The sequence below is a fragment of the Rhinocladiella mackenziei genome (genome assembly GCF_000835555.1).
Source record: "Rhinocladiella mackenziei CBS 650.93 unplaced genomic scaffold supercont1.6, whole genome shotgun sequence".
Lineage (NCBI taxonomy): Eukaryota > Fungi > Ascomycota > Eurotiomycetes > Chaetothyriales > Herpotrichiellaceae > Rhinocladiella > Rhinocladiella mackenziei.
This window is the reverse complement of record NW_013550599.1, coordinates 1,303,920-1,331,428: the sequence shown is the minus strand read 5'-3', so window position 1 is coordinate 1,331,428 and position 27,509 is coordinate 1,303,920. Positions and strand designations below refer to the sequence as shown.

Here is a 27,509-nt window from a genome sequence, read left to right as displayed (position 1 = left end):
GAGCAGGTCTTTCATTCACGCTGTGCCGAATACGTCCCCTTCAATTTCAATGACCCCACGTCCACAGATGCCAAGTTACCTCTCCTCAGCGGAAGATATGTTTTGGCGGGTCCGGTCGACTTTTTGATAAGCCTCGAACTGGCATCACCGAATCCAGCATTTTCTCTTTGAGGCCATTCCAACTGCTTAGATTGTGGCCCAAATTTGGATTCTACACTCAGCGGACTAGCTGGTCGTCGAGAATTGATTCAGCCTTGTTTGATTTCTGCTCGGTTCTGAAGGATTTTCGGCAGCTCGGGTTGGTGTCAGGTCATGCCTGCGAAATACCTCCGCATGAGTTGAGTGATAAAAAGGTGGCATCTATCGTCGCTGAAGACTCAATTTCACCTCGGATCCTTGTCTTCCTACCTTGAGGACCTAATATTCGACGGCAATTCCTTCGACTCACAACCGACAGAGGACATCAACCGGTATCCATCCGACTGAGACAAGCATATGGCATTGTACCCTTTGTTACACCGGTTCGACCAGAGTCAGTGTCGCACGTTCTCACCAGTTCTTGCATGAAAACGGGCCCATTTTGCCACGACCGTCTCTTCGTGCGTACGACGAAGTCATCAAAGAAATCGTCTCACCCTCTTCCGTTCACAGGGAAGAACTCCCCCAGAAAGGCCTTCCTGTTTATCGGGGACGAGCACAAGTCTGGCACTTGAACAATCCTCCGGTTCATTTCGACTACTTTCGTTTTGTGTCACGATCAGTCATCCGGCCGGTCTGTTTGACTCATTACCCCCTCGACATGAGCGGACCCTACGACCACGGCATGAATGTGCCAGTGCCTAATATGATGGATCCAGGCTATTCGGTCTATGATGGCCGATTTAACACAGGATACCCCAGAATATCAGGTCCTCAGACACATTTCGACGGTGGGGCATTTTGGTATAATCCCAACAACGCCGAACCCCTCTACGACAGAGAGGCGAGCCTTTACAGCGGGCGTGGTGTGGCTCTTCCGGCGACAGGCATGGAGGCTACGGGTATCAAGCACAGGAGAACTCGTAGCGGCTGCTTCACTTGTCGCAGCAGAAGGGTGAAGGTAACCAGAGAAGCCTGAAGTTCCATAAGTTCTTTGCTAATAGTTTCATAAAGTGCGACGAGACTAAGCCCATTTGTGACAGTACGCTACCACCTGCAAATGTTACGGGACCCCTACTGACGTGAAATTCAGGGTGTAAGAAAGGTAATCGTGACTGCGAGTTCCCACAGCCCACATCCACGTCCAAGCGCGTAAAGCAAGGCGAAAGTCGCAGCCCAAAGGACCAAACATCAAAGCATGAGCTTAAAGAAGAGACCATGTCGGGATTAGCTACAATCAAAGATGAAACCGAGGACGAAGATGAGCCGGCCTCCACAACAGAGCGCCCACCACTTCTTCAGCGTCGAACAGACAGTGCTCAATCAGTGAGCCAAGTCATTAAATCGAAGACCGCGCCAGACACACCTCCAACCGGCAGGGACCAAGCCAGCCCCCAATCCACAGATGTGTCAGAGTCTTGCTCAAGAGATGAAACACCTGCGTCTTCCCTGCGCACGATCGCCAACTCGGCCGAGATGCAAGCTCGGCAAGCGAAAATAAGGTCTCTGAAACCTGATATTCAAAAATATCTCCAGTTTCAGCAGGAATATATGACATATTACCACTATTTTTATAAGTTGGACCCTACCGACTTTGTCCATGGCGAGTTTATCGACCTTGCTTTGAGCTACGAGCCATTACTCTATGCCGTTGTGGGCTTCGCAGCCTACCACTATGAGTTACAACAACCAAACCCCAAATTGTCACACTTCCTAGGTTACCATAGCAAGTCTTTGTCCATGCTCCGGAAATCCTTGGAGAAAAATGCGAAAGTGACCGAAGCCACCCTGCTCACCGTGTTGCAACTAGCGACTTTTGAAGAATATATCGGGGATTGGGTCAACCTTGTGGGACACCATCGCGCAGCTCACAGCATGGTCCGCGAGCTGTTCCAGCATGAAACGATGATGGACACCGATCTCGGAAGACGCATCTTCAGCTGGTGTGCGCGACTAGATGTCATTGTTGGGCTTATGGCAGGAAACGAGACGCGGCTAGATCGGCAGTGGTTTGTCGCAAACATTACCTGGTATCGCGACCAAATCGACCCTGATCCAAAAGGTGACGTGGATATTGAGAACACGCTGGCATATTTCGTGGCTGCAAATCGCCTAATCGGAATGGACATGGCATCACTCTTGGCCAAATTCTCCAAGCAAGAAATCAGCGTCGAAGTGTTCAAGGCAGAAAACGCCGAGATTGCAAAGAGACTTGATGATATGAAACGCCAGATCGAATTATTAAATGATGACTACTACAGGGTGCAAGAATTTCCCGTGGAGAAGACTCGCCCGCTGACGCCAGATGACATTGTGAATCCATACACTCCCGGTGGACTATTCAAGGACGCCCTATGGCCGCTAAATTTCATGTGGCTCGACTGGTATGGCATCGAACAAATGCAGAGGTACCAGACCGCAATTATGCTCCAGCAACCGATACCCCCAGAACTAGAGCAAATAAGTCTGGAACAGTGTCGAATTTACGAAGCAATCGAACGATGGCCAGATGCTCCAAACGGCGCAATCCTCGGGGCGCATGCAAGTTTAGGTCTTGCCACTGTCTTTCTAAAGAAGGATGCCAGACATACCATGTGGGCGAGAAGAAAACTCGCTGCAGTCGAAAGACTGGGCTATGTTTTCCCTCCAACTTTTCGAAGAAAAATGGCCGAAATGTGGGGTCTGACGCGCAGTTTATCTGGAGAAGATGAAGCGGTGGAAGACTGGTGGCTACCGAACAACGAAGGAAATATACCGATGTTGGCAGAGATTCGCAGAGTAGTGAGTGACCGACACGAGAATGACACGATGACGAGCATGGAATCTCTTGCCAGTGTCAGGGACTTGAAGGCCATTTTCGCCAAGCTGGATATTCGAACACAGTCAACCACGATACCGGGATCCACGACCGAGAGCCTGAGTCCTCTGAGTGACGAAAGTGCTGTGAATAGTGACAGAGGGAGCAATGCCAGTTTCAGTCCGACCAGTTTCAGTCCGACCAGCGGTAGCTTTGGAGACAGTCGCAGCGGCAGTATTTCCGGACAAGCGCAAGGAAACGGCCAGAAATGGAGGCCGAAACACGCCCATTCAAAGCCATGAAAGATAGAAGTCGTTACGAGTGACAGACCGGGACAGAATCCTAATCACTAACATATCTACGACGTTACAGGGGAAAGGAATTTACGACATCCATTGGACTGGGCACGACCTTGCACAATCCTGACCATGGATTGTTCTTAATGCATCATGACCCGAAAATCAACTCCCCACAAAATGTTGGGCCGAAATTTGGCACAAGCATTCGAATGTTGAAGGACAGTGTACAGAGCCTCGCTTCGTCTCTGGTTTCTTCACGATACGTTAAACATACCACTTCTTCATTCATCATGTTTGTTCTATTCGATACCATTTTACTTCTTCAGCTTCTCTTCTCTTTACGGCAAACAAATGATATTCAATGATACACAGATGAAAACCAATAGTGAAACCCAGAGCTCAACAGTCTCGGTCAGGAGGCCAGGAAGCCGTCATGGCAATCAACTTGGAAGGGGGAAAATAGGGTCAATTCTGCTCTCAGTACTCATTTTCAGGATCTGAGAACGAGTTTTCAGGGGACCGGAATCTTTTCCTTCCCTCTTCGTCTGACTGCATATTGATATATCTAGCATTCCGATTTATTTTTTGCACCCAATTCAGGATGGAAAAATGGAAATATATCTGTCTATATTACTACCTCTTGTGCTTCTTCTATTGTGCCCGATCTACGTTCCTCCAATAAACTCAACTGACTGATAAAGTTGACAAGATCCTATGGGTACACAGCTCTCCCAGAGCTCGCCTCTTGATGACGTTGTTTCAATAGCAAACGCTCTGCACATATGGTTTTTTCCTCCCTTGTGGCCGCCTACCATCACATCTCCTGGCGAGCACGAGGGACGCGAACGACATCTATAATTTGACCGTCTCCACCTCCCAACTCATACGAGGTGATAAATTAGAAAATGGATTCTTCCATTGCTCTTTCAAGATACATTACAACAGGAAGCCTGCCGCTGTGGTTCAAGTGTTGCCAATGTAGCCTACACTTCCTAGGTCTGATTTCTCCAATTGAGAATAGATTCTGGCGAACATGAGGAGCACTCTCGCAATACCGAGCTCCTTTCAAGCTTTCATGTAGTTTTTTTTTTAGGTTAGGTTGGCTCATCAGTTCAGGAAGACCGTGAATCAATCCCAAAAGGAAAGGGGGAGAGAGAATCCGAAACACCGGCGTCACAACGCCCACGTGGTAGATGAAATTATCTACTTTTGGCTTGACAAGGCTCATCGGAGTATTTGGCCATTGTGAAACATCAAGTACTGATTCCTTGCTCTTTGGTCCCTCGAAACGCTTGGGATTTGTATCTTGACAACAATCTCCAGAGGCCGTGATTCCTCCGTTATATGGTCCACCATTGCCGGAATGCCCGATGGTTTGGGATGTGAGCTGGGTTCAAGGGTGTTGGAAACGAGCGAATTATTTGGGGAAATCAACAGCCGATGGAACTGTGAACGATCTTCGGAAATCTTCTATCCTCGTCTTACGAAGTCGTGCCCGCGGTGGGCGGCGCAGCCTGCATGCATCATTCTCATATTGAGTGAGTTCTATCCATGCTCCAAGGCAGGAATCATCACTATCGCCAAAAATAGATCGAGCTCTCACTGCTGGATTCCGGAAAATCGCAGCGTGAATCCATCTAGGCCTTGGAGAGCCAGGGCTCTAGGCACAGGGCATGGATGTGGGCATACACTCTCAGCTTGGAGGATTTGGGCAAGATTCCACTTGGAACCTTCCGCTTGGAGGTGAGTTCCTGGGCTTGCCCCTTGTCACTAACTGAATCAGCACCCTAGCCCTGGTCAAGAGAATCCTGGTCCACTGTTCATGATAAACAACCAAAGCATGAAAATTCTCTTTCATCACACACCCTAGGACGATACTTGAAGGCGCGCAGAACATCGGGCTGGTGGGGTCGAAGCCCAGAACTCAGATACCCCCAGCTTCGGAAAAGAACCTGCATATGCATGGCGACCTAAAAGGCAAAAGAAATCACACTAACCCAGAGTGCCTCAGTGCTGCTCGTATTTTATCTCCGTATACTTTTGTTTCCAATGGGTTTTGGTTTTGTTTTTCTTGTCCTTTTAGAAGATATCTCCAGTTGCGGCAGACCCGTCACTAGAGGGCGTCGGGGGTTGCTGATGATCGGGCAAGGTTGTGAATAATTTTGTCACTCTCTTTAAAGGCCCTGGTTAAAGACTCAGGTCCGGACGATTCTGTGTTCTCATTAAGGGGCCTTTACTTGGGGTTGCAGACCAGGCCTCTGGGAGGTTTCCAGCCGTCCGGGACTGCCTATCTTCCTTATACTAGCTTAATGCGAGCCTAATGATCCCTGCGATGGGGCGACCTTTACCAATCTTAACGCGGAGAAAGGCCAGGAACTGGGTCCGGTCCCTGAAAAGGCCCCCTCCAAATTATTTTGAGTCAATGTGGAATCTGTTTCAAATGCTCATGATTCAGATTCAGACAACTTCCCGGTATTCCCGAAATCTGCGTGCTCGATGGGACCGGAATGATACGTTGGAACACTGGTCTTCGGGGGGCACCCGCGCCCGACAACCGTCCACATTAGCCTGGCGAGTAATTTGCAGCGTCCACGGTCTGAGGCCGAGCTGGGCCGTCATCGTGGCCGAACAAGTGACCAATACTCTTGCCACGAATTCGGCTCAGTCAACATTCAGAATGACAGGCCAGCAAGTGTGACAAGGTAAGCCAGAACAGGCGGCTTGCTGAAAGAATGCATCAGACTGTTCACGCGGATAACCTCGTGCTTCCGGCATGCGAGGCTAGCGCTCGAAGAGATCGTTCATTCGGCTTCGAGGACACAACAAATCACCCTCCTTGGCATCGCCAACGGCTCCTGCAGCAGCGCCTAGCACCCGTTTACCGGCCGCATGTTGCATTATGCACAGCCTAATGCACAATGATCACCGGACTGCTCGAGGACGCAGACCTGTGCTTGCACAAGCCTCGTTCACTCCGATTCGATAGGAAGGGATTGGTAAGGGAACTGTCCTCCATCTCGAGCCGTTTTCAAGCATGGTGGCAGGTGCAATAAATGCCCCCGTCGGTCGCGTACAAACTTGGCGTAGAGTGCGGCAGCACAGTAAAGTGCAGAGAGGGATACCAGAGCCGGGTATCGGAATTGCTCCGGCCTGGGAAATATGATCGTCGTTGCAAATGCGCAGAGTTCGAAGACGTTTTGTATCGACATCTCCACCGCAGAGAAGGTCCCCCGGTGGGGGGGCAGAACCGATTCTTGGATGATCAACTGGGCGCAAAGATCGAATGACCAGAGCCCTAGTCGTGAGAGAATGACATCAAGAATGAAGATGGGGACAATTGTTTGGGGAGACGTTGAGAAGCCAGTCCAGAGAAGCCCAACGGCGGAACTCGAGCACAAGGCCTGCCACGACAGACACCAGATGCCAGCTCGAATAGGACCAATCTTGGACATGAGCCTCGGGGCAACAAACGTCGAAGATATCTCGGACACTGTGGAAATGGTTCGCAGGATACCCACCGTTGTGGATGTGATTCTCGGTTGAGGTATCGCCAGGAGAAAAGTCGTCATCTGGCCCGAGAATGACAGGACCGTCAGATAGAGGGCAGACAACGCAAGAGAAGGTAGGAAGGCCGCTTGTCGCATATAAGTCCGAAGCGGAGTCAAGATCGACATCACGGATCTCGAAAAGGAGGATGTCTGATATGGGGAGGATCGATGGGAAGTTTCGAGTTCGATCTCGTCTTGATTTGTCCTTTCGGGCTGTGACGAAGGTCCGCGCTCGCCTAACGCTGGAACTTTGCCGAACACCCTGGCCACGAGCAGATATTCAATGGCACTGGATAGTGTGTTGGTGACAAGAGTCGTCCACGCCGCCAGGTTGGCAGACCATCCGTGGAGGAGAGCGATGGCCAGGGGAGCCACCAACTTGCAGAAGAGATCAATCCTTCGCATCTGGGCATTGAGAATCTGGAGCATGGAGTCATCTTCGGCAGCGATGACGACTATCCAATCCCTCTCGATCGCGACTGTGGACATGATCGAACAGAGCTTTTCCACGCATGCGAGCAAAACCAAAAGTCCAAGTAGAAGGACGAACATCCAATTGGGAAGCCCATCTTTCCAATGAAAGAGGAGTGCAAAAATAGCACATGAGGCCGAGACTCCCAGGCGTTGTCCCAGTATCGAAAGTCGGATGACGTACAAGCGGTCCCGAGAGTCAATGAGGTGGCCGATAGAGGGAGAAAATGCTATCGCCGCCACAGAACGGAGCAGGGCGTAGACAGACAATGGAAGCAATGAGCTTGGGAAGATTGTGGCCAGGAAAAGAACTGCGCCAAACTCGAATCCTCGAGAATTCCACATAGACAAAAAATGGGAGACATAGAGAGACGGTGCTAGAGAGCCCGCCTCCATCGTCGAAGTCTGTTCTGAGCGTATTTTGTCTTCTTAATCAGCCATTCTTCCAGTTCTTATGATGTCCGTTCGGAGACGTATCCTGGAGACCTGATAGAGGGCGGCGAAGCGCAAGAGAATACGTTCTTGTTAGTAGGAATACGTGCCCGATGGGATACTCCAATGTCGCAGCGCGAAATAAAAGAAGAAACACGGTGTACCCCGAGACATGCCTTGAGCCTGGCAAGATACGCCGTGAGCCGGATTACATAATGTCTATTAACTCCAAATCGGACGCGTATCCTGAGCCACGGCTACCAAACGACTTCCGCTCTATGTTGTCTCTACACCGTGTTCGGTTCATTCAACCTGCTTTCTGTCCTCGCAACGTATAAGAGTGTGATACAGAAGCGATCCAACCCTATCCTACACCCACCCTTTTCCCTGAGCTCTGTTGATGTCGAACGGACTGCCGCACTAATGGCCAGCGGACTCTCTGGCCAACCTTACGATGACGACCATGCAGTGTTGGATGACGATTTCCTCAACGATGGTACAGACAAACCTCATCTTCCGACTAGATCACACCTAACTGTTAGCAGAGGTCGAACCTGATGAGCCTTCCTCGTACAATCAATCCGACCGCGCTCCGTTGACAGGCAACATTCAATCATCATCCTCAAGCGCGCCTATCAACCAAAGCTATTTAACTTCCCGGATTCCAGGGGAAGACAGACGGGCCCCTCAAAATACCATTGACGAAAGCGTCTGGGAAACGGTGTCTCGAGATCTCTTTGCGGTCTGGGAGAAAATGAAACAAGTGTTATACCCCAAGTATTTACTCGGTGGTATGCTGCAGAGACAAGGCGCCGGCATGGGCGATGTTGAAAGTCAAGGTTTTGGTAGAGATCTGCGAGGTCTACTCGGACGATGGCCTGATGCAGACGGGATTTTGCAAGGAAGTATGAGCGAGGGTTTACGAGATTGGGACCTGTGGTATGTGGAACGGCAACTTAGCGGCATGCGCCTCAGCATCTAACCAGTGTCCCAGGGGCCCTCTCATATTCTGCCTGCTGTTGAGTGTTTTCCTCTCAATGCGTGCCAGCAAGGACCAGACCGACCTAGTCTTCTCGGGAGTATTCTCTCTCGTGTGGATCGGGGAGGCTGTAGTGACTCTTCAGATCAAACTTCTGGGAGGCAACATGTGAGATTTCCTCATTCCTTTCATTACATCCCTTGCTGATTGAATACAGCTCCTTCATGCAATCCATCTCCCTCATCGGCTATACCCTGTTCCCTCTAACCATTGCTGCACTTCTGAGTGCCGTTGGCCTGCCGACGATTGCCCGCATCCCTGTCTACCTTGTCCTCGTTGCATGGTCCCTTGCGGCAGGTGTCAGCATCCTTGGAGGGTCGGGAGTGGTCAAGAATCGGGTGGCACTAAGCGTATACCCTCTGTTTGTCTTTTATGTCGGCCTTGGGTGCCTCTGTTTTATCAGCTAGGTGAGGGAAACGGTACCACATGGCAGCGCTGTCCGGGATGTCACACTAGATGTAGTTCACTACGGAAATTCCAGAGTCTGTAATATAGTCTGCTCAAACCGTTCCCGCCGTTCATTCTGCTTTCTGGCGTGATACAAATATCGTAATGGCCAGCAGTTCTCTCGGACGAGGGCACTCCTCACCCTCGAGTGGGGCGAAAATTGCTGATTCTGATTGTGCGGAGCCTGAGCCGCAGGAATTATCAGCGTCCACTCCGAAAACCCTTTTTGATGTGCTTCCATCTCGCATTGCCTTCACCTTTGTCCCTGTCACCGTCAACAAAGCTAGCACTTGTCGGTCCAACTTGACCATCATAGTTTGTGGACGTCCATGCAAAACTTTGCAACACGAGCAACACGGCAATCTCACTCTGCTTGTCGGTTGACCAGATTGATTCACCGTCTGGACCCCTCTACACGTTGTTCTCGATCGCCCGCTCGTGGAAGCAGGCGGAGACACATTGAAAGACGCCCCCTCGTGAAGGATTGATTGGGCAAGGAAAGAATTTGGAACATCGTCAGCCTGCTTGGTCGAGTTCGTGAGATCGAGAACGCTCTAGGCATACCAATTCTAGTTGCTGCATCGGTTTCGGCGACTGGAACATTGAAGTCCTTACGATCAGAAAATCCCCTACAAATCTATTTCGGTCCCTTAAGCCCTTAAGCGTGCCAGACCTTTACTCGAACTACGGGAAACAAGAGAGCAACAACGGGAAGTGGGCCGGGCGGGCCGGGCTGAGACATCCACCATGTCTTCAGAAAACGGCGTAGACGATTCGATCCACACACGCGACCATGCAGAAGATACAATCGTCCATGACCAAACGCCTGCCGATGGAAGTTCAGATGGTGAAGGAGGAGAACGGACGGCAAGAGAGAAATTGAAGAAGACATCCATCGCTGGACTTGCACAATACTCGAAAGAGAAACCCGGTTCAGTTGGTGACCATCCTTTAAGCGAATCGGCCCATGTCGATTCCATTCCCGAACCACAAAGCGAGAATGGATTGCGGGGGCGACCTTCCAAAAAGCGATCATTCGAAGATCTGCAGAATGAGGACACTGGGGTAGGCGTCGAGAATGGCGGTCCACCCTTACCCAAAAAAGGCCAGCATAAGAGAATGAGATCGAGAGAAATTTCGGGAAATGATCATATACAAGGATTTGAAAAGCTAGAAGACATCGCGAGCCCAGTTCAGGAAGAGAGCGATGCCGAAGCACAACAATCTCCAGGCGGGCCTGGTGTGCTGGTTTCTGCGCCTCCGAAAGAAGAGACAGACAACACCACGACCATTCCGGACGAGAAAGATGCCACTGTCGGTTCCGAGTCCGTCGGGGTTGTTCCCACCTCAAATGAGAAGACCGGAGTGTCGAATACTGCAAACGTGACCGCTTCCCCAACCGAACAAGAATCAAAATCCCAGATTCCACCACCTTCAGGATTTGCTGACACGTCGACCTCGTCTCCATTCAGCGGCTTCAAATCGCCGACCCAAGAATCAGAGTCCATTTCATCCCCCGGTAAATCTACGTCAGCCTCGGCGTTTGCTTCGTCGGGCTTGTCAGCTTTCGCTTCGTCCGAGAAGTCACCATTCGGAACAGGGGGAACAACAGCAAAAGAATCGGGTGGTTTTGGTGGAGGCGGAGGACGAGGCGGTTTTGGATCTTCGTCCGGGTCATTTGGAGGTCCATCACCATTCGCGAGGAAGCCATTGTCTGGATTTGGATCAGGCAGTGGTGGCTTCGGAGGTGGAGCAAAACCTTTTGGCACTGGTATATCGTCATTCGCCGGCCCTGGCGGTGTACCAGGTACATTTGGCAAACCCAAACCATTCACGACATCGAACGAGGACGACGAGGATGAGGATGACAAGGAGGATGATGGTGATGACCACCATCAGCCTGAAGAGGATGTCCAACAAGATCCCAGATTCAAAGAGCAAGAAGGTAAGTTTTGCTGGATTTGTCGTGCTCTGGGAAGCAGAGAACTGAAAGCTAACTTTTGGCCAGTTGAAACGGGCGAAGAAGACGAAGAGACCGTCTTCAGCTGCCGAGCGAAGCTATATCATTTTGAAAAAGAATGGAAAGAACGTGGTGTTGGAGTATTCAAGATCAATATCCGGTACGAAAGCAGAGTAGAAAGCGAGGAAGTTGAAAAGCAGAAGCCAGAAGTCGAAGGGGAGGCCCCAGAAGAAGATGGTGAAGCTGGTGGCCAGATGTTCTCGCCCATGGAACGCAAAGCTCGACTTATCATGAGGACGGATGGAGTTCACCGCGTCGTTCTTAACACCCCGGTTTTCAAAGATATGAACGTGGGAACTCACGATGGAAAAGAACCCACCGGAAAGACCATGCATCTGACTGGATTAGAGGATGGAAAGCCCACTGGCTTCCAGATCAAGGTAAGCTCCCTCCCAGTCTAGGCGTTTCTCCTTTTTCTTGTTCGCGTGGAACAACAGTCTGACCAAATTGGTCTCAATAGGTCGGTAAAGAAGACGCCTTGAAAGAGATTTACCGCAAAATTCGAGAACTTCAGGAAGGCCTATGAATAGGTATGACTCCATGATATCTGGTTTCAATGTTGGCAAAGGCACGACAATCCTGCCATACATGAAGTGGAAGGGTCGGTAAAGGCGCAGTTGGAGCAGGTCCAAAATTGAGTCCCACCACTTTTTTTGAGATTCCCAACATAAAAACATGTCTGGAATGAGATGAAGTGATGATGGCATTCAATTCAATTGTTTTTTGAAGGAAAAGAATGACGGGAAGGCGGAAGAAAGAAATTCGGGCCACATCTCTGCCCCCCCCAAAAAAAAAAAAAAAAAAAAAGAAGCATGGACACGGGGGATAGGCTCGCACCTCCTATGGTTGGAAGCGTTATGTGCTTGGTATACCGCCTCAAAGAATCGAGTTGAATATTGCCTCTGATGAAAGTCATTCTATTGTTGTACTTCACTTAACTGTGGAATTGATATCGTTAACAGTGTCCATGGTGGATTATTACAGAATATACTGTCATTGCACCAAGGGGAAAGGCGCAAGGCTGTGTACAAGGCCAAGAGTACTTGAGCGTTTTCAATCGTTCCAATTCTTTTGCTCGATTCTTCTCTTCCCTCCACCATCAGTGTGTTGCCGCTTGATCCAACTCCAAACTCAGTCCGGAAGACGGTTTTTGCTAGAGTACGAAATGATAACAAGGGATTGACTGAATGTGTTCCACTTTGACTTTTCTGGCACACTGTTCCGACCCAATGACCTAGAAATATATTCAATTTTCTCAGATCTCATAAATCTCGCAGAGATAAATAATGACCTTTTCGGCCGCCGAGCGTCTCGAAGCAGAACTTTCACTGCTCTCAGCAATGTACCCTTCAACATTGACTTTCACGCCACAGTGTCGAGAAGTCAACTATACATCCATCATTTCGTCGAAGAGCACCATGACACTCCGACTACCGGACCAGTATCCGGAACAAGGACTTCCAGAGCTGATTTCAGCGCGAGATGGGCCTACGAAGAGCGACGTGCGCGACGAGACAAGGCGAGCAATTGAGATGTTAGGCTTGGAGAAAGGATTTGAGATTCTCGATCAGATCATTAATGTGTTTGAGGAAGTGGTTTCTTCGAGAGAGGACACGGCGGCGGCTGAAACGCAAGGTGACAAAGTCCCAAACCCGGTTTCTACCCCAGGTCAATCTCATCCCAAGTCGAAGACGGTGATCATATGGCTCCATCACCTTCTTGCAACGTCGAAGCGGAAACTGGCTATTACTCCTACCACCACCAGCACCGCTAGATCTACATCTGGAATCTCATCATCGCGAACCATCTCCGGCATCACGAAACCAGGATACCCTGGTATCCTGCTCTTCTCGGGCCCCAGCGACCTGGTCAACGCGCATGTTCACGAGCTTAAAACCTTGAACTGGCGGGCATTTCAGATCCGATATGACTCGTCTGAAGATACTCCGACTACGAAGGTGCCGTCGACATCTAGGCTCGAGCCAGAAAGGGATGGCGAAAAGGGAAATGGAAATATGGAATGGGAATTCTCGCACGGCAGAGGCAAAATTGTCGAAGTCGAGACCATGGCTGACGTCGTAAAGGGGATCGTGAGCGAAAGGAATCGAGAGATCTTCCTCCGGGCCGCAGGCGTGAAGTGAGACGTTCAGAAGTCAGGAGTCATTCTGTTTCTACACACATTCACCTGGCTTGTGTCTGACAGTGACCATGTACATGGCGATGGCGCCGATTTCTCAAGGAGACCTGAAGTTGTGAATGCCAAAGACGTTCAACACCGTCGGTCAAGGAGCCAAAAAAAAAAAAAAAATGACAAAACTCCCCAGGACGTGGCAGATCAGTTCAAGGCCGAGAAGCTGAAATGTCCGAGGTCCGTCCAATGTCAGGGCTCGCCATCGAGAAAACAGAGATGCCCGCGTCTGCGTTCTGCTAGGCGCTTACCTTCTCCTCCTTTTCTGGTCTCACGACGTGAGAACTCAACCGCCCGTTTACGGGGGAGAATGCTTTTCTCTGAATTTCACGACTACCTCGATCAAGGAAAGCAGAGGCGAGAAAGAGGCGAGAACACCACAAGGAAGATGACGACTGAGACCTGTGAGCATGTGCCCTTCCTTTTTTTGAGATATACATGGCTCATATAGTCTAATTCACAGGTACTAAAATATCCGGGTTTGCGATGAAGTGGTATAATTGATTGCTCATTGGTGATATTTCCAATTCGTGCCTTCGTGTCTCTGGGTCGTGATGCGAGCTCTATCCGGTCACGGTGTCTTTGTCCTCTGGTAGCTCCATAGTTGCCCCGTACGGTCCAAGCTGAATATACACCTCCGGGCTCTGTCTAGGACATGATTCTCCACGCTCAACTCTGCCGCGTAAACCTCGATTCATGACAACCCCTGGTCCAAAATCCCGTAGCCGTGGCCCATTGTAGGGGAATAATAAGCTCAAAGACTATCCTCTCTCCACCTGGACCTAACTCGTTGCCATCCCTCCCTCTCACCCAGGCCGCCTCGTTTCTCTAACCCGAGACCCCTCTCAACCCAATCCTGACTTCCCATCTCGCTCAAGCGACTCAATGCCCTTGCAAACGCGAATCGTTCTTCGTCTCCACTAAACAAACTACTCTGCTTAAGCATGCTCATGCTCATACCCAGATCGTCCATGAGATTGCGCATGACATCGTCAACGTCTGCGCCTTCGCCATCCTGGTCGGCGGCTTTGGCATGCTCTAGTACTTTCTTGTCAAGCGGATCTGCGGATGACTTCTTCTGGGCGACCTTCTTGGAGACGCTTCCGAGGGATTCGTCGAGTTCGGACTTGGATAAGAACAGCTGTGAAAGAGGTACGGCGGTCGTGAGGACCAGTTTCGCGTGCGATTCGTATACGGCGTCGATGAAGGTTATGAAACGGCGTGCCCAGTCGCGTTCCCGGTGCGTCATGCCGGGAACGTCCGTGACGATGAAGGCATCGAAACTGCGCATCATCTCTATGTAATCTGCAGCACCGGTGGCGCGACCGATTAAGTCGTGAAACGTGAATTTAGCTGCCCGGCCGGAAACGAGCGGAATTTCGACCTCACGGCCCCAGACGGTGACGGTTGAAGGATGAGGAGGGTCATTTTCTGGATCACCGAGGAAATGGAACCATTTATTGGCATGGGTAACGGCCGCGCGGTCAAGAGGGTGGTGATACACGCCAGAAGGTGGACGGGGAAGTTTGCGATAATCGGTCTGTGAATCTAGATTAATCACTCGGAGTTTCTTCTTGAGGAGATTGATGCAGGGGATGAACGATTGGCGTTGAATGCCGTTTTTGTAGAGGTCATCGGGATGGCGGTTCGAGGTAGTAACCAGAACAACACCGTGAGACATGAGGGATTCGAGCAGACGGCGGAGAATCATGGCATCGGCGACGTCGGTACATTGGAATTCGTCAAAGCACAAGATTTGGGCCGTGTCGGCGATATCAGCCGCCACAAAAGGCACTGCGTCGAAATCGTTGCCATATTGCATTCGAACCTTGTGGAGGCGTTTGTGGACACCCTGCATGAAATTGTGGAAATGAATACGAGTCTTTGAAGTTATGTTAGGCGGCAAAGTGTCGTAGAACAGATCCATAAGCATGGTTTTCCCCGAACCGACGTCACCATACATGTATAAACCCTTTGGGAGATCGGCGGGGATTTCGTTGATCACTTTCTTCTTCTTTCCCCCGCCAAAGAGAGAGCCCAGCAGGGACTTTTTGGCAGGCTGGAGATCGTTGATGTCGGGATGTATGACTTTGGGAGGGTTGTAGTCCTTCAAACTTTCGTGGAGATCTTGTAAATGTTCGACCAGAGCTGTCATTTACTCGTGTATTAGCTTCTCTGGTACTGACCACGCCGCACAAGTCTGCTCACTTCTCTGATGTTGATCATCTCTCAGTTTTCGTGCATGCACCCGTTCATCGTACTCTTCCAAGGGTCCGTGAGCAGCTATATCGCTCACCGTTGCTAGTTGGCGTCGTTGACTCGGCTTGACGGTCCTCGATCTCGAAGCAGCTTCGTGCAAGCTCTTAGGGACTTGATATTTATTGGAGGTATGTAGCTGTCGACGCTGGCTAAGCTCCGAACTTTTTCTTTGGCGCCGTAAAGTGTTTAAACAATCGTTACATATCGTGCATCTTTGAGGTTGGACTGCGAAATCGGAGATGATTGCTCGAAAGTAGGCTTGAAAGGCGTGATGGATTGGGCGCGCCGCACCTTTCATCCTGCATGTTCTGGTCCAGGAGCAGGAGAAAGGAAGGATGCGAGAGAGCACTCAGGTATGAGAGAGGCGATTTTTTGAGTTATAAGAATTAAAGACATGGATAGGATCTGGTTAGACAGAATAGACTTGAAGGGAGAAGATAAACGCAGGAAAAGGCGAGTTGGGGTTGTCCGAACTGCGGCGCTTTTCGCTTTGGTTTTTCGGGCGCACGTCGGCCACACACGCACATAAAAAGAATTGCCGACAACAGACATTTGACAACACAAATTTGGCTATAAATGTGCAGGTTCGACGGCCTTGCAGGCGGAATTGTCCTAAAAAAATCCCGATTCCCTGCTTGATCGACGTTTGAAATGTCGGTTGCTCATGAATCCCATTCTTTGATCGCCTGGCTCCCCCAAAAATGTCCTCCCAAAAAAACCCTCCCGAGCGAGAATCCATCCATGCGAGACTCCTATCACCATTCGAAACTTTTGCGAGCACGATCGGCAAAAGAAAAATCATCTCCCCAGATCCGAATCCCGAGGCGCCAAACTTAACCGTGTTAACACATCGCTCATCAGGTCGCCCTGTCTTACCCATTATACCATGTGTGCAAGAACCTTGGGCGGGTCTAATACACCCATATTGATCTGTGTGGTGTGGAGTGTGGGATCCCGCATATATCCTCAACCCACTGCGTAGTTGACGTACAATGTGAGTTTCGGGTTCCGTTGCAATGCCACATCCAAGTTGTCATTATTCTCAAGGTCGATCAGACTGTTGGTGGGTTCATCCTTGTACTGAATCACAATATCTTCGTTCACTTTCAGCCGCTCCATAAGCTTTTCCTTCAACGCTGCGAACGCAATATCCTGGGGCACTCGAATCGCGATAATGTCGTCCTGCCAGAATACCTTCACTTTCATCGATCCGCCGGCATTGCCAGCTTTCATGCTGGATGAATTGGACGCTTGCGTCAGATTACTGGCCTGAGAATGCAAGAACGGCGGACCTCCCATCGCCGTTCCCGGTCCGGCGGACATGGGAACCTGTTGTCGTTGCTGTGACGCCCGCGGTCCGGGAGGCGGCATTCCGCCGTACGCTGGTTGCTGGTTTGAAGACACCCGAGAGGCTGGCGGCATCGAATGCTGTGATCCTCCGGACAGACGATAGTCTTCCCCCAGGGCATTTGGATCTATTTCAAAATCTTGGCCCGGCTTGGGTTTGAACAAGTTTCTCACCAACATGCTCTTGGAAATATGATTGGGCATTGCAACAATCTTTTTGATGTATTCATCCAGGTTTTGACGGCGTCCATTCGATATGGCATCGGTGACGTGGGCCACTGGTCCAGGCATGAAAGGCAATGTACGAGGCTTGCCTCTGTTGCCGGCTTCTTCGGGGAACATTTCCAGCAAGGCAATTTGGAAGTCGTAGAAATCCGCATAATACCGCGACAATTCCCACCAACGTCCGTCTTCCATTTGACATTCGATAATGTACCAATACATGTCGTTGTCGAAACAGTATCGGGGAACCGAGGCACTGATGGGTGCAAGGGGAATATTGGATTGCTGCGACATTCTGGGTCCTGTCTGTTGTGCCTCCTTTGGATTTAGTACGTGATCGCCAGAAAGGAGGTCGGCTACTTACATGATTGTTGTTCGAAAGCGACTGTTGCGAGCCAGCATTCTGCAGACTCATCCGAGCCACATCGGCCGACATTTGCGCTTGAGGACTATCAAATTTGCCCAAGCTGATACTGCTGTTCTTGTACTCTGCGGCAAATTTCTTCCACTCTTCCACTCGAGGAACACCGGCTTTGCGGACAGCTTCGAGCGGATCTGGCACTGATTGCATTGTCACCGTGTCTTTGACATCGACAAATGATACGGGGATCAATCCTGGTCCTCCTAACCGTCCTATCGGCTTTGCCACGAACCATTCTGGATTGGATTGCGCCACCACAATAATCGCCTCTCCGGCTTTGGCATCAAGCTCATCTGCTCGTTCGGCGTTGAAATCATACTGCACAACTCCATACACCATGGCGCCGCCAGATCTTCCCGTCATGCTTGATCCTCTCTGATGTGCCATCGGTCTGGTCGTCGCTGTGGACTCTGATCGCGTGTGGCCAGAACCGGTCGATCCTTTCTCGGAAAACCCCGAATCATGGCCGTCCGGCTTTTCTCCTGGGGAAGATAGAGAATTTCCGCTTTGTCGCTGTTGTTTACCCACGACTTCAAAGAATGCGACCGGCACGAGACCTCTAGCGGAAGGGATAAGTGGGTTGCACGCCTCGTACCACTCTGTGTCGTCCTCTCGACTCAGAACATGAAAGAAGTCGCCTTTATGAAAAGCCAGCTCTTGTCCATTCCCATTTTGCGGTTCATAATCGTAAAGCGCCTTAATCACTTTCTTGGGTGGAAGTGCTTGGATCGTCTTGGGCGCGATGGACAAATTTGGTGGCTGTTTCGCGTCCTTATCGCTCTTGAGAGATCGGCGGATGGCCTAGATAACATCTCAGATGGACCGCAAGGCAGACTTGTGTAGGCAGGAGAGAGGTGAACATACCTTCATGGTCGCATCTAGTGAGCCCCGCAGTAGCCTCCAGAAAGATTTCCGGTAAAAGGCGGGTTTTTGGGCTCTAGATCAAGCGCATATGTGGTCGCAGGATGGAACGAGGCTTCTCAGTAGCTTGCGTGGCGTTGGTCAGTTCAGGCCAGGCTTGAGGTGGATGGTGTTTCAAGTTCGACAAGCTGCGAAAAGGCACAAGGTGCGGCAGGGGGGAAGAAAATGAAGGAGGAAACAAAGCAAAGGGGCCGCGAGGGCGCGGAGATTTGGCGAACAAGGCAAAGGCAACAAAGATTCCCAGCAGCAAGAAATTAAGTGTCGGGCTTGGGTTCGTTCAACGGAACAAAGTATTTTAATTGACACCTCGATGACACCTCAATTCACCGTTTGATGATTGCAAGGATCGAGGCTTGAATTGAATTTGAATTTTTCTCTTGGTCCCAGACTCCGGAAGGATGGCCTGCCGTTGATAATAGACGCCGTTGGTGGAGGAAGCTGGCCAAGGTACAAAGGCGAAGTCGCGCGCTCTGTCACCCCCGTGCAAAATTTGAACCAGTCAAAAAAGATTATCTCACTTAGAGGTGCTTGAGCGAACCCACTGATCCTGCTTGCGGGAAGAACCCAAGACAAATTGTCGGGCCTTACCAAGGCCCTCTACGTGGGCGGGCCCCCAATAATGGTAAAAGCCTAGAGGACTCCAGTCGTGCGGCAGGCTTGCGCCCAGGAGGCTTAGCTGCGGATGATCAATGGCTGATCACCGGATACCATCATCATAGCCACAGCTTGACCAGCTCGACCGGTGAAGAAAAGCTACAGATACCAGGCGAGCGCCTGCAAATTTTCGGATCATAAACCTCTCTATTGGTGTTTGAGCCCGTGGTGAGGCCCAGATACATGGAAGTACATGGGAATCCGGCAGTAACCGAGTTGTATGTCACTCCAGATTTCATTTTAGGCATGATTCGGACAGCTAATTGACAAATGCAGATTCCAGCCCGCGTTGTGGCGTGGCGTAAATCAATCGAGCAAACAGCAGAAGGGTTGCGGACAGGACTCGAAAACTCCTTTGATAGACTTGGTTGCTTGAAAATCCAACTGATCTGGGGAAATCATTAGGTTTCTACCATGATGCCATCCATGCAGAAAGTTTGTCCATTCCTCCAGCTCTGTGTATCTGTGGATGTGTCGATAGCTTGAAGTCTCCCGTCATTAATGGTAAGGCCAGCAACGCCCATGCTATGTACAAAGACAGTCAAAATGGAATCTCGCTTCAGCGCCTCCCCATTAAATTTTTTTTCCCCTCTCCCATTAGCAAGACCTTCCTCTTTTTGGCCCCCGCCTCCCCCCTTCTTTCGCCAGTGCTGAAGAAAGGATTTCATGCCTTTCTGGTGGAGACAAACACAAGTGGGAGATGATGTACCATGGCACCCTGAGTACCGTGGCGGATGCAGAAAAAAAGGGTCACAAGGTTGAAACAAACTGAAAAGGTAGCCAGAGAGTATATAGGTTGGGGTAAGTGCATTTACCACCAACGAAGCCCAGAGAAATGGAGGTTTTCTGGCTGGCTAAGAAACGTATTGAACAAGCAAAGGCGAGAGACGTTATATCTGTCCTTTGATATCGACTTGTCCGAATGCTCGTGTCTTTGCAGTTTGGAAGATGGAACCGACCTTGCTGGTCAAGAATCGAACATCCCCATCACGTTCTTCAAGCAAACTTGGCGAGTCTTCCGGCGAATGATCAAGGATGAATTGACAGGCTTCTTCGTCCGACTCGAAACCGAGTTCTTCAGTGACAAAGCGCAAACGTACATCTGGTTTATACCTGTGAAGATGATTAGCTGGTGTGCTCGCAAGGAAATAAAGGGAAGATTTTACGCTTTGCACAGGCAAGTGAGTGCTGCTAATCTCTCGCGTTCTACAAACATATCCATCAAGTACGCTCCCATGTCGGGAACGGTAAGATACAACTTGAAGAATTTGTGATAGTTTCCAAGAGCTAGTGCAGAACGCACTTCGAGTGCATGCTTAATCGCGGGTTCTTTTTGGTCTGTAGGGGTTAGATCAGAGAGCACGTCATTCATGTCAGTTTGGTTGCAAGTATGGATAAAATAGAGGATACGATAGGCCTTAAACTCCACAGGGTGACCGCCGAGGTTCTGCTTGTACAGCGCCCGAAGCTGTGTTTGGCATTGGTTATACTCACCCAGGTCACCCTTCTCTAGTGCGATGCGAGCATGGTATTCGTAAACACTGGTGGTGAATTCGTTTTTGATATGTTGCACGGTTAGGTCTTGTCGGAGTGATTTGAACTGGTCACAAATATAGACGTAGTTGCCCTCGCTGCGCCACTTTTTCTTGAGCAATTCCAGAGTCTTCCGTAGGACCTCCAAAGGCCGTACGTCATCTGGATTAGGCGCCGATGTTAATCTGAAATAGTTCTTCTCCAGCTTTTGGGAGCGTCCGACAATAGGCCCGGCGGCTTTCGGTTCCGGCGTGGCTCCTCGAGATGATTCTTGTGTACGCGGAGAGTTTGACCCGCCATGTGAATCATCAAAGCGTCGTCTGCGAGATTCCAAGCTCGTATTTGATTTACTTACGGATCTGTTCATGTCGAGCTTGGGTCGCTTCTCGGTGGAGGCGGAGATCCGGTCTGCCAGCGGTCCAGAATATTGTACATTGGTTCTCCAAGGTGGCTGGGAAGGGGCTATTTCCGGATCCGTTGAAAGCTCGGTAGACTTGCGTTTACGGGAGGTGCCCGGGTGAGATTGATATGATGTTGTAACAGCATCCACGGAAGACATAACAGGAACATAAGACGGAGGGGATATGGGGGCAAGAAGAGCACGATTTCGTTCATCTTGAATCATTTGTTGGGGCAATGGTAGGTCTTTCCAGTTGATTGTGTCCAGTTTGCGACTTTGTGTAGCCTCTGTTATTATTTCTTTGAGCTTGGATTCGATCTGCTCCTTTGTGATCCCGGGAATAGCAGAAGCCTGGGCGAATGATCGGTTGACATAGTCACGGACTTCTGGAGACCAGTTCATCTTCTTTTTCGCGGGTGGTGGTTGTGGTGGTGGAGGAGTGTTGGAAATGGTGCTCGCAGGTGGAGAGGGCATGTACTGTTGGGGCGCCAGGGGGGGAGGGACGTAGGTCGGCGGAGGAGGACGGGTTTGTTGTGGACCAAGGGAATGGCGAGCAGGAACTGGGATGTAAGCATTCTGGCTGTTCAGCGAAGACTGTGACGGCCACACAGGATGGCCGGAAGTAGAAGAATACATGACAGCAATCGCGAAGGAAGTGAGTGGCTAAAGAGGGCAAAGCTGTCATGAGCAGAGTGAAAGAAGGGGGCGACGAGGGGGGTATAAGCAACCTTTGCCTATAGAACGGGACGTCGCCGTGGTGCAATATAATGGGATCGATGAGAAAGGAGACTGAGACGACAAAAGGGCCGAAGACGGTGCAAAATCGAAAAAGTTTGGCGGAAATCCTTGGCACGTGTCAGTCTAACCCGAAATGGGCAAGGGGAGTGATATCTTGTCTTCTCGAAATTTCAAATCAATCTGCAAACACCAAATCATGCCGAAGGTACAGAAAGATATTTTGTTCTAACCCTGCTCTCTCCCCTCAAAAATGACATCCCGCCTTCATCGCGAACCGGATGTTCCTCAAAAAGCCAGATTTGACTGCTGGCTCTCGCCCAACACTCTCCCAGGACGAGACCCTGCTTTCTGTACAGGATGGAGTAGGCCTTTACGAAGGGTCAGTCTTGTCTCCACGGAGATCATGACATTACACATGCTTACATATATCCAGGAAATACAAGATCGCCACCTGTCAGAAGGGGCACGCATATCTAACGTCTCATCGAGTTTGCTATGTCGATGACTCGAATCCTCGAGCCCATTCATGGGCCATTGATCTGAAAGATGTCGAAAAACATGAATTCCAGGTGCGTGAATTTCGAGTTTTTGTCGGTACGGCGTTCCTAACAACTTTCTAACCCAGGCCGGATTCCTCAAGTCAGCGCCAAAGATCACATTATGGCCCAGGCCCTTAAAGCGTGGTTTTGGGCGGCCAGGCGCCTCGCAGTTGCCGTTATTCCAGAAAGTCACGTCAGCATCCTCTCCAGCTTCTCGCTCTACCAGTCCATTCCGGTCATCGGCGGTTTCGCCCGTGACGCTGCCTTTGGTAGTTGGAACCTGGGTATGTCCAATCTGTTCTTTTTCTAACCCAGTACCATCCAATTTTGACCCAACTATTGCTACGGAATCTTTTCCACTTCCACCATGTCTTGCGTGTGGTATCAAACCACCATTTTCTCTCGTTCTCAAAGCGGCCGTCGTTGCGAACGCGAAGCGCATTCCAGAGATGCGTCCATCTGGAGTGGGACCAGAATCAGCTAGGGCCACCGTGGCGCCTGAGCCGACTCGGTCTTTTGACGATGGTACCCCCTCTGAGGATATTACTTGTCCTCGTTGTACATTTCACAACCATCCTTGGATGCGCATCTGTGAAATGTGTTCGGCGCCTCTTCCGACGCCAAGTACCGTTCAAAATATTGTCCTGGAGGATTCAATGGTCCGATCTGAATCTCCGGGCCCAGAAATTTCGGGCCTTACGCTGGAGGAAGAGCACGAGACCCCAAGCATCAAATTCTCGTTTCGCAACGGTGGTGATCGGATTTTCTACGACCGACTAAAAAATGCCATGATTCAGCGTAAATGGTTGTTACCGAACGCTCCGCCAGTGCCCCGGGCAGACAATGATCGATCACCGACACCATTCAGTAGTGCAAGTCCAACCGTGTCATCTCAATCTCGGGCTGTCTCTGTTGGGATTGCTGGACTTGAGCAGCGAGGCTTGCAAACCCGTAAGAACAACGAGGCAGTCCTCGGCAACGCATTCGAGGATTTGGAAGCTTTAATGGCGTCGGCGAAGGACATTGTTGCCTTAGCTGAACGGTTTGCGATGGAATCAGGGTCAGAGATTGGACTTGCAGGCGCCTCTTCGGACCCTCTTCTGTCTCAGTCGGCGGCGGCGCTGGGAATGACCACGACCCGAGACCTGCTTGGAGACAGCTCGAATACACTCTATATCTCAGAGTTGGCCCGAAACTTGGCCGAATATGCTACAGACGATGGAAGGGGCATTCTGCGACGCCAGGGAGGCACGATGAGTCTGGTTGATCTCTGGGCAATGTTCAACAGAAGCCAAAATGGGGTCGAATTGGTAAGTCCTTCTGACTTCTACAAAGCTGCCGAGGCATGGGATAGGCTTGGATTGCCAGTCAAGCTGCGGCGATTCAAAAGTGGACTTCTGGTCGTGCAACGACGGAACGCAAGTGATGAGAAGACAATCAATCAGATTAAAGAATGGCTAAAATCGCTCCGGGTCCCTGAGGCAGAAGGACCACCGCCGTGGGATTGGGAAGCTTACGGATTCGGAGTCACGGCCCAGCAGGCTGCGACGAAATTTGGTTGGAGCCTTGGTGTTGCCAGCGAAGAACTTGAGATGGCCGAGGAAAGGGGGGTGCTATGTCGGGAGGAGAGTGTTGAAGGACTCAAGTTTTGGTTTAACTACCTGCTCGAAGATGAGGGTGACTAGACATACATGGAATATTGAATTCTGTATACCGTGGCAGACAGTAATGGTGCATTGCCAGAGTCAGCCCCATCCTTTACCCCCTATTGCGCAGCATTTTTTGCTCTTCCATCCACGAGGCTCGCAATCCCCACGGCTCACCTGCCTTTTTTGTTAATTTCCTCCCGGAACATCGCGACGAACATGGGGCAGATATTTCCGCGACTGCGAATGCCATGTAACTGGAGAAACGATTATTTACTTTCTATGAGGCTGCCTCACCCAAGTCACTCCTTCGCTTAACACAAGGCAAACATGGCCAGACTGGGCCGAGGAGGGTTCCTCGCCCTCGCTATTGTCTTTCACCTGGTCTACCTTTTTTCCATCTTCGACATTTATTTTGTCAGCCCCATTGTCCATGGCATGAAACCTTACCAAGTTCAGGAAGAACGAGCCCCATCGAAACGACTTGTTCTCTTCGTCGGTGATGGCTTACGCGCCGACAAAGCCTTTCAATCCTTTCCAGACCCGTCTCCCCCCGATCCTGCCAATGCTGATTTGACTCCCCGGCCTCTGGCCCCCTTCCTGCGATCGCGAGTGCTGAAACATGGCACTTTTGGAGTTTCTCACACGCGAGTGCCCACAGAGTCAAGACCAGGGCATGTCGCTTTAATAGCTGGACTCTATGAAGATGTTTCAGCTGTCACGACCGGGTGGAAGTTGAATCCAGTGGATTTTGACAGTGTCTTCAACCGGAGTCGGCATACTTGGAGCTGGGGCAGTCCAGATATCCTTCCAATGTTCAAGGAAGGGGCAGTACCCGGCCGAGTCGATGCAGATCAGTACGCCGAAGAATTTGAAGATTTTACACAAGACGCAACCATGCTGGACATCTGGGTATTTGATAAAGTCAAAGATCTTTTTCGGTCTGCCAGCACCAATTCGACCCTGGATGCAATGTTGCGACAAGACAAAGTTGTATTGTTTTTACATTTACTTGGGTTAGACACAACGGGTCATTCATATCGTCCTTATTCCAAAGAATATCTTCACAATATCAAAGTCGTGGACCAGGGCGTTGAGGAGATTACCAGTCTGATCGACAACTTTTATGCCGATGGTGAGACTTCCTATGTCTTCACGGCTGATCACGGTATGAGTGACTGGGGAAGTCATGGAGACGGCCATCCCGACAATACAAGAACACCGTTGATTGCTTGGGGAGCTGGAGTTGCTCGACCGCAGCTGTATCCTGACGGAAATGCTCCTGGCCATGAAGATGGCTTTTCCTCTGACTGGGGCTTGAACCATGTGCCACGATATGATGTCGACCAAGCCGATGTCGCCGCTCTTATGGCGTATCTAGCCGGTCTAGAGTTTCCAGTCAACTCAGTTGGCAAGCTGCCCTTGCCCTATCTTGCCGCCACCACACAGAAGAAGGCCAATGCCGCTCTGGTGAATGCCAAGCAGGTTTTGGAAATGTACAATGTCAAGGAGGAGCAAAAAAAGGCGTCATCATTGAACTTTCGACCCTATCCTCCTCTCTCGAAAGTCAATGCGTCCGTGACGGATCGAATTTCTACCATCGAATCTGCGATCAGCCATGGCCAACACGAACATGCCATTGAGTTGTCCTCGGATCTGTTCAACGATGCTCTCCAAGGATTGCGGTATCTACAAACTTACGATTGGCTCTTCCTTCGAGCTTTGATTACGATAGGATATTTGGGTTGGATCACATACGCGGTCACGACTGTCATTGACCTCCATGTCCTTCACGGGGCAGTTCCGGACGAGAGAACGACCGGTACGACCATGGCCTTTTCTTCCATACTGGTCCTGCTCTACTCGTTTTTCATCATTGAGCGGTCTCCTGTTTCGTATTATGGGTACGCTTTCTTTCCCGTCTTTTTCTGGGAAGAGACGTTTGCCAGAAGGAAAGCATTGACTTCAGGATTCAAAGTGCTCTTTGGTCATGTTCAAGGATTCTCCGGGGTTTCATTTCTTGCCGTTCAAGCTCTACTTTATGTGATCGTCATCGAGGCTTTCGTAAGCTTGTGCTCTTTCATTCTCAGCGTCATCTGTGTTTGTCTGACCGATGCAGGTGCAATCATATTTTCACCGTACCATACTCAGCGCGTGTTATATTCTCGGGGCCATTTTCCCGACCATCTATGGAGCGGAATTCCTCCAAAAAAACAAATGGCTTGTGCTCGCATGGGCAGCTGGCTGCCTAATTCTGAGCACATTTACACTTCTACCAGTCATCAAGATTGAGAACGCCAACACCGTCACAGCAGGTGGACTTCTGATGGTGGGTGCTGGCCTGATCTATCTCTATTTTGAACACGACATTTCTTCACAGTCGAGGTCAAAGACGATCGATTCTCAACCTAATACCCCTTCCCGAATCCTCATGGGTCTCCAAATCGGCATCATTCTACTTACCGTGATCGTCACGCGTTCCAGCATCGCATCACTTCAAGCGAAGAAAGGTCTACCACTCGGAAATCAAGTGGTCGGTTGGTTTGTTTTTGTGGCGTCCGTTATCCTACCCTTCGTTCACCGAATCTCACCAAACACGCACTACTTGCATCGTTTGGTCATCATCTTCCTCACATTTTCGCCTTCATTCGTTCTTTTGACAATCTCTTACGAAGGTCTGTTTTACTTCGCGTTCTGTTTCACCCTGCTAGCCTGGGTCCGTTTGGAACATGCCATCCAACTTCACAACACAACCCAATCACCGCCGACTGCTTCGACATCAGCAGCAGCATCCGCCAATGGCGTAACCATAACGTCCACATCATCGCGTCCCACGAATTTACATCCAGAAAAGACCTTTCGCACCCTGGCACTTCCCGATCTACGCCGGGCCCTGTTCTTCCTCTTCTTTCTCCAGTCAGGGTTCTTCTCTACAGGCAACATTGCATCGATCTCGAGCTTCAGTCTCGATGCTGTCTATCGCCTGATACCAATCTTCGATCCTTTCTCTCAGGCAGCACTCCTCCTCTTCAAGATCATGGTTCCATTTGCAATCATTTCTGCGGCTTTGGGGATTCTCAACCGTCGACTTGGTCTTCAGTCCTCGGCATTGTTCATGACCGTCATGTCGGTCAGCGACGTGATGACATTGAATTTCTTCTGGATGGTAAAAGACGAAGGAAGTTGGTTAGATATCGGTACCACGATCAGCCACTTTGTGATAGGCAGTCTTTTGTGCGTGTTTGTAGCTGGGTTGGAAGGTGTCAGTCAGGCGTTGATTAGCGGCGTGGAAGTCGACGCATTTGAAGACAGAGTCAAAGAGGTCGGAGGCGTAGAGACAGTCACGGGCCAAAAGGTGGAAGCAAATGGTGTCGTCAACGGCGCCGTCAACGGGGCTGTGAAAGCGTCGATTCTCGATGAGAGACCGGTTATTGAATAATTTAGTCCTCT

The 27,509-nt window shown here is 50.3% G+C and overlaps 10 protein-coding genes across 10 annotated transcripts; 6 read left to right on the top strand and 4 right to left on the bottom strand.

The window, feature by feature from the left end:
• Window positions 1-799: 799 nt before the first annotated feature.
• On the top strand, window positions 800-3,237 carry Z518_08281 (uncharacterized protein; the record flags this gene model as incomplete). The annotated part of the gene is made up of 3 exons (XM_013414022.1): window positions 800-1,099; window positions 1,153-1,180; window positions 1,232-3,237. The coding sequence occupies 3 exons, from the start codon at window positions 800-802 to the stop codon at window positions 3,235-3,237; spliced, it is 2,334 nt and encodes a 777-aa protein (XP_013269476.1).
• A 2,966-nt stretch (window positions 3,238-6,203) lies between these two features.
• Z518_08280 (uncharacterized protein) lies at window positions 6,204-7,271 on the bottom strand (the record flags this gene model as incomplete). Its single annotated transcript, XM_013414021.1, has 1 exon — window positions 6,204-7,271. The coding sequence occupies one exon, from the start codon at window positions 7,269-7,271 to the stop codon at window positions 6,204-6,206; it is 1,068 nt and encodes a 355-aa protein (XP_013269475.1).
• An 837-nt stretch (window positions 7,272-8,108) lies between these two features.
• Window positions 8,109-9,131, top strand: Z518_08279 (uncharacterized protein; the record flags this gene model as incomplete). The annotated part of the gene is made up of 4 exons (XM_013414020.1): window positions 8,109-8,181; window positions 8,231-8,624; window positions 8,680-8,832; window positions 8,882-9,131. The coding sequence occupies 4 exons, from the start codon at window positions 8,109-8,111 to the stop codon at window positions 9,129-9,131; spliced, it is 870 nt and encodes a 289-aa protein (XP_013269474.1).
• Window positions 9,132-9,918: 787 nt separating this feature from the next.
• Window positions 9,919-11,717, top strand: Z518_08278 (uncharacterized protein; the record flags this gene model as incomplete). Its single annotated transcript, XM_013414019.1, has 4 exons — window positions 9,919-11,116; window positions 11,180-11,304; window positions 11,386-11,571; window positions 11,652-11,717. 4 exons carry the CDS (start codon window positions 9,919-9,921, stop codon window positions 11,715-11,717), a joined length of 1,575 nt encoding a protein of 524 aa, XP_013269473.1.
• A 760-nt stretch (window positions 11,718-12,477) lies between these two features.
• Z518_08277 (uncharacterized protein) lies at window positions 12,478-13,332 on the top strand (the record flags this gene model as incomplete). Its single annotated transcript, XM_013414018.1, has 1 exon — window positions 12,478-13,332. The coding sequence occupies one exon, from the start codon at window positions 12,478-12,480 to the stop codon at window positions 13,330-13,332; it is 855 nt and encodes a 284-aa protein (XP_013269472.1).
• An 801-nt stretch (window positions 13,333-14,133) lies between these two features.
• Z518_08276 (uncharacterized protein) lies at window positions 14,134-15,936 on the bottom strand (the record flags this gene model as incomplete). The annotated part of the gene is made up of 2 exons (XM_013414017.1): window positions 14,134-15,527; window positions 15,588-15,936. The coding sequence occupies 2 exons, from the start codon at window positions 15,934-15,936 to the stop codon at window positions 14,134-14,136; spliced, it is 1,743 nt and encodes a 580-aa protein (XP_013269471.1).
• Window positions 15,937-16,604: 668 nt separating this feature from the next.
• On the bottom strand, window positions 16,605-18,498 carry Z518_08275 (uncharacterized protein; the record flags this gene model as incomplete). Its single annotated transcript, XM_013414016.1, has 3 exons — window positions 16,605-17,522; window positions 17,572-18,429; window positions 18,493-18,498. The coding sequence occupies 3 exons, from the start codon at window positions 18,496-18,498 to the stop codon at window positions 16,605-16,607; spliced, it is 1,782 nt and encodes a 593-aa protein (XP_013269470.1).
• A 1,595-nt stretch (window positions 18,499-20,093) lies between these two features.
• On the bottom strand, window positions 20,094-21,772 carry Z518_08274 (uncharacterized protein; the record flags this gene model as incomplete). Its single annotated transcript, XM_013414015.1, has 2 exons — window positions 20,094-20,316; window positions 20,370-21,772. The coding sequence occupies 2 exons, from the start codon at window positions 21,770-21,772 to the stop codon at window positions 20,094-20,096; spliced, it is 1,626 nt and encodes a 541-aa protein (XP_013269469.1).
• Window positions 21,773-22,152: 380 nt separating this feature from the next.
• Z518_08273 (uncharacterized protein) lies at window positions 22,153-24,098 on the top strand (the record flags this gene model as incomplete). The annotated part of the gene is made up of 4 exons (XM_013414014.1): window positions 22,153-22,253; window positions 22,308-22,468; window positions 22,500-22,697; window positions 22,729-24,098. The coding sequence occupies 4 exons, from the start codon at window positions 22,153-22,155 to the stop codon at window positions 24,096-24,098; spliced, it is 1,830 nt and encodes a 609-aa protein (XP_013269468.1).
• A 291-nt stretch (window positions 24,099-24,389) lies between these two features.
• On the top strand, window positions 24,390-27,498 carry Z518_08272 (uncharacterized protein; the record flags this gene model as incomplete). The annotated part of the gene is made up of 2 exons (XM_013414013.1): window positions 24,390-26,123; window positions 26,179-27,498. The coding sequence occupies 2 exons, from the start codon at window positions 24,390-24,392 to the stop codon at window positions 27,496-27,498; spliced, it is 3,054 nt and encodes a 1,017-aa protein (XP_013269467.1).
• Window positions 27,499-27,509: the final 11 nt, after the last annotated feature.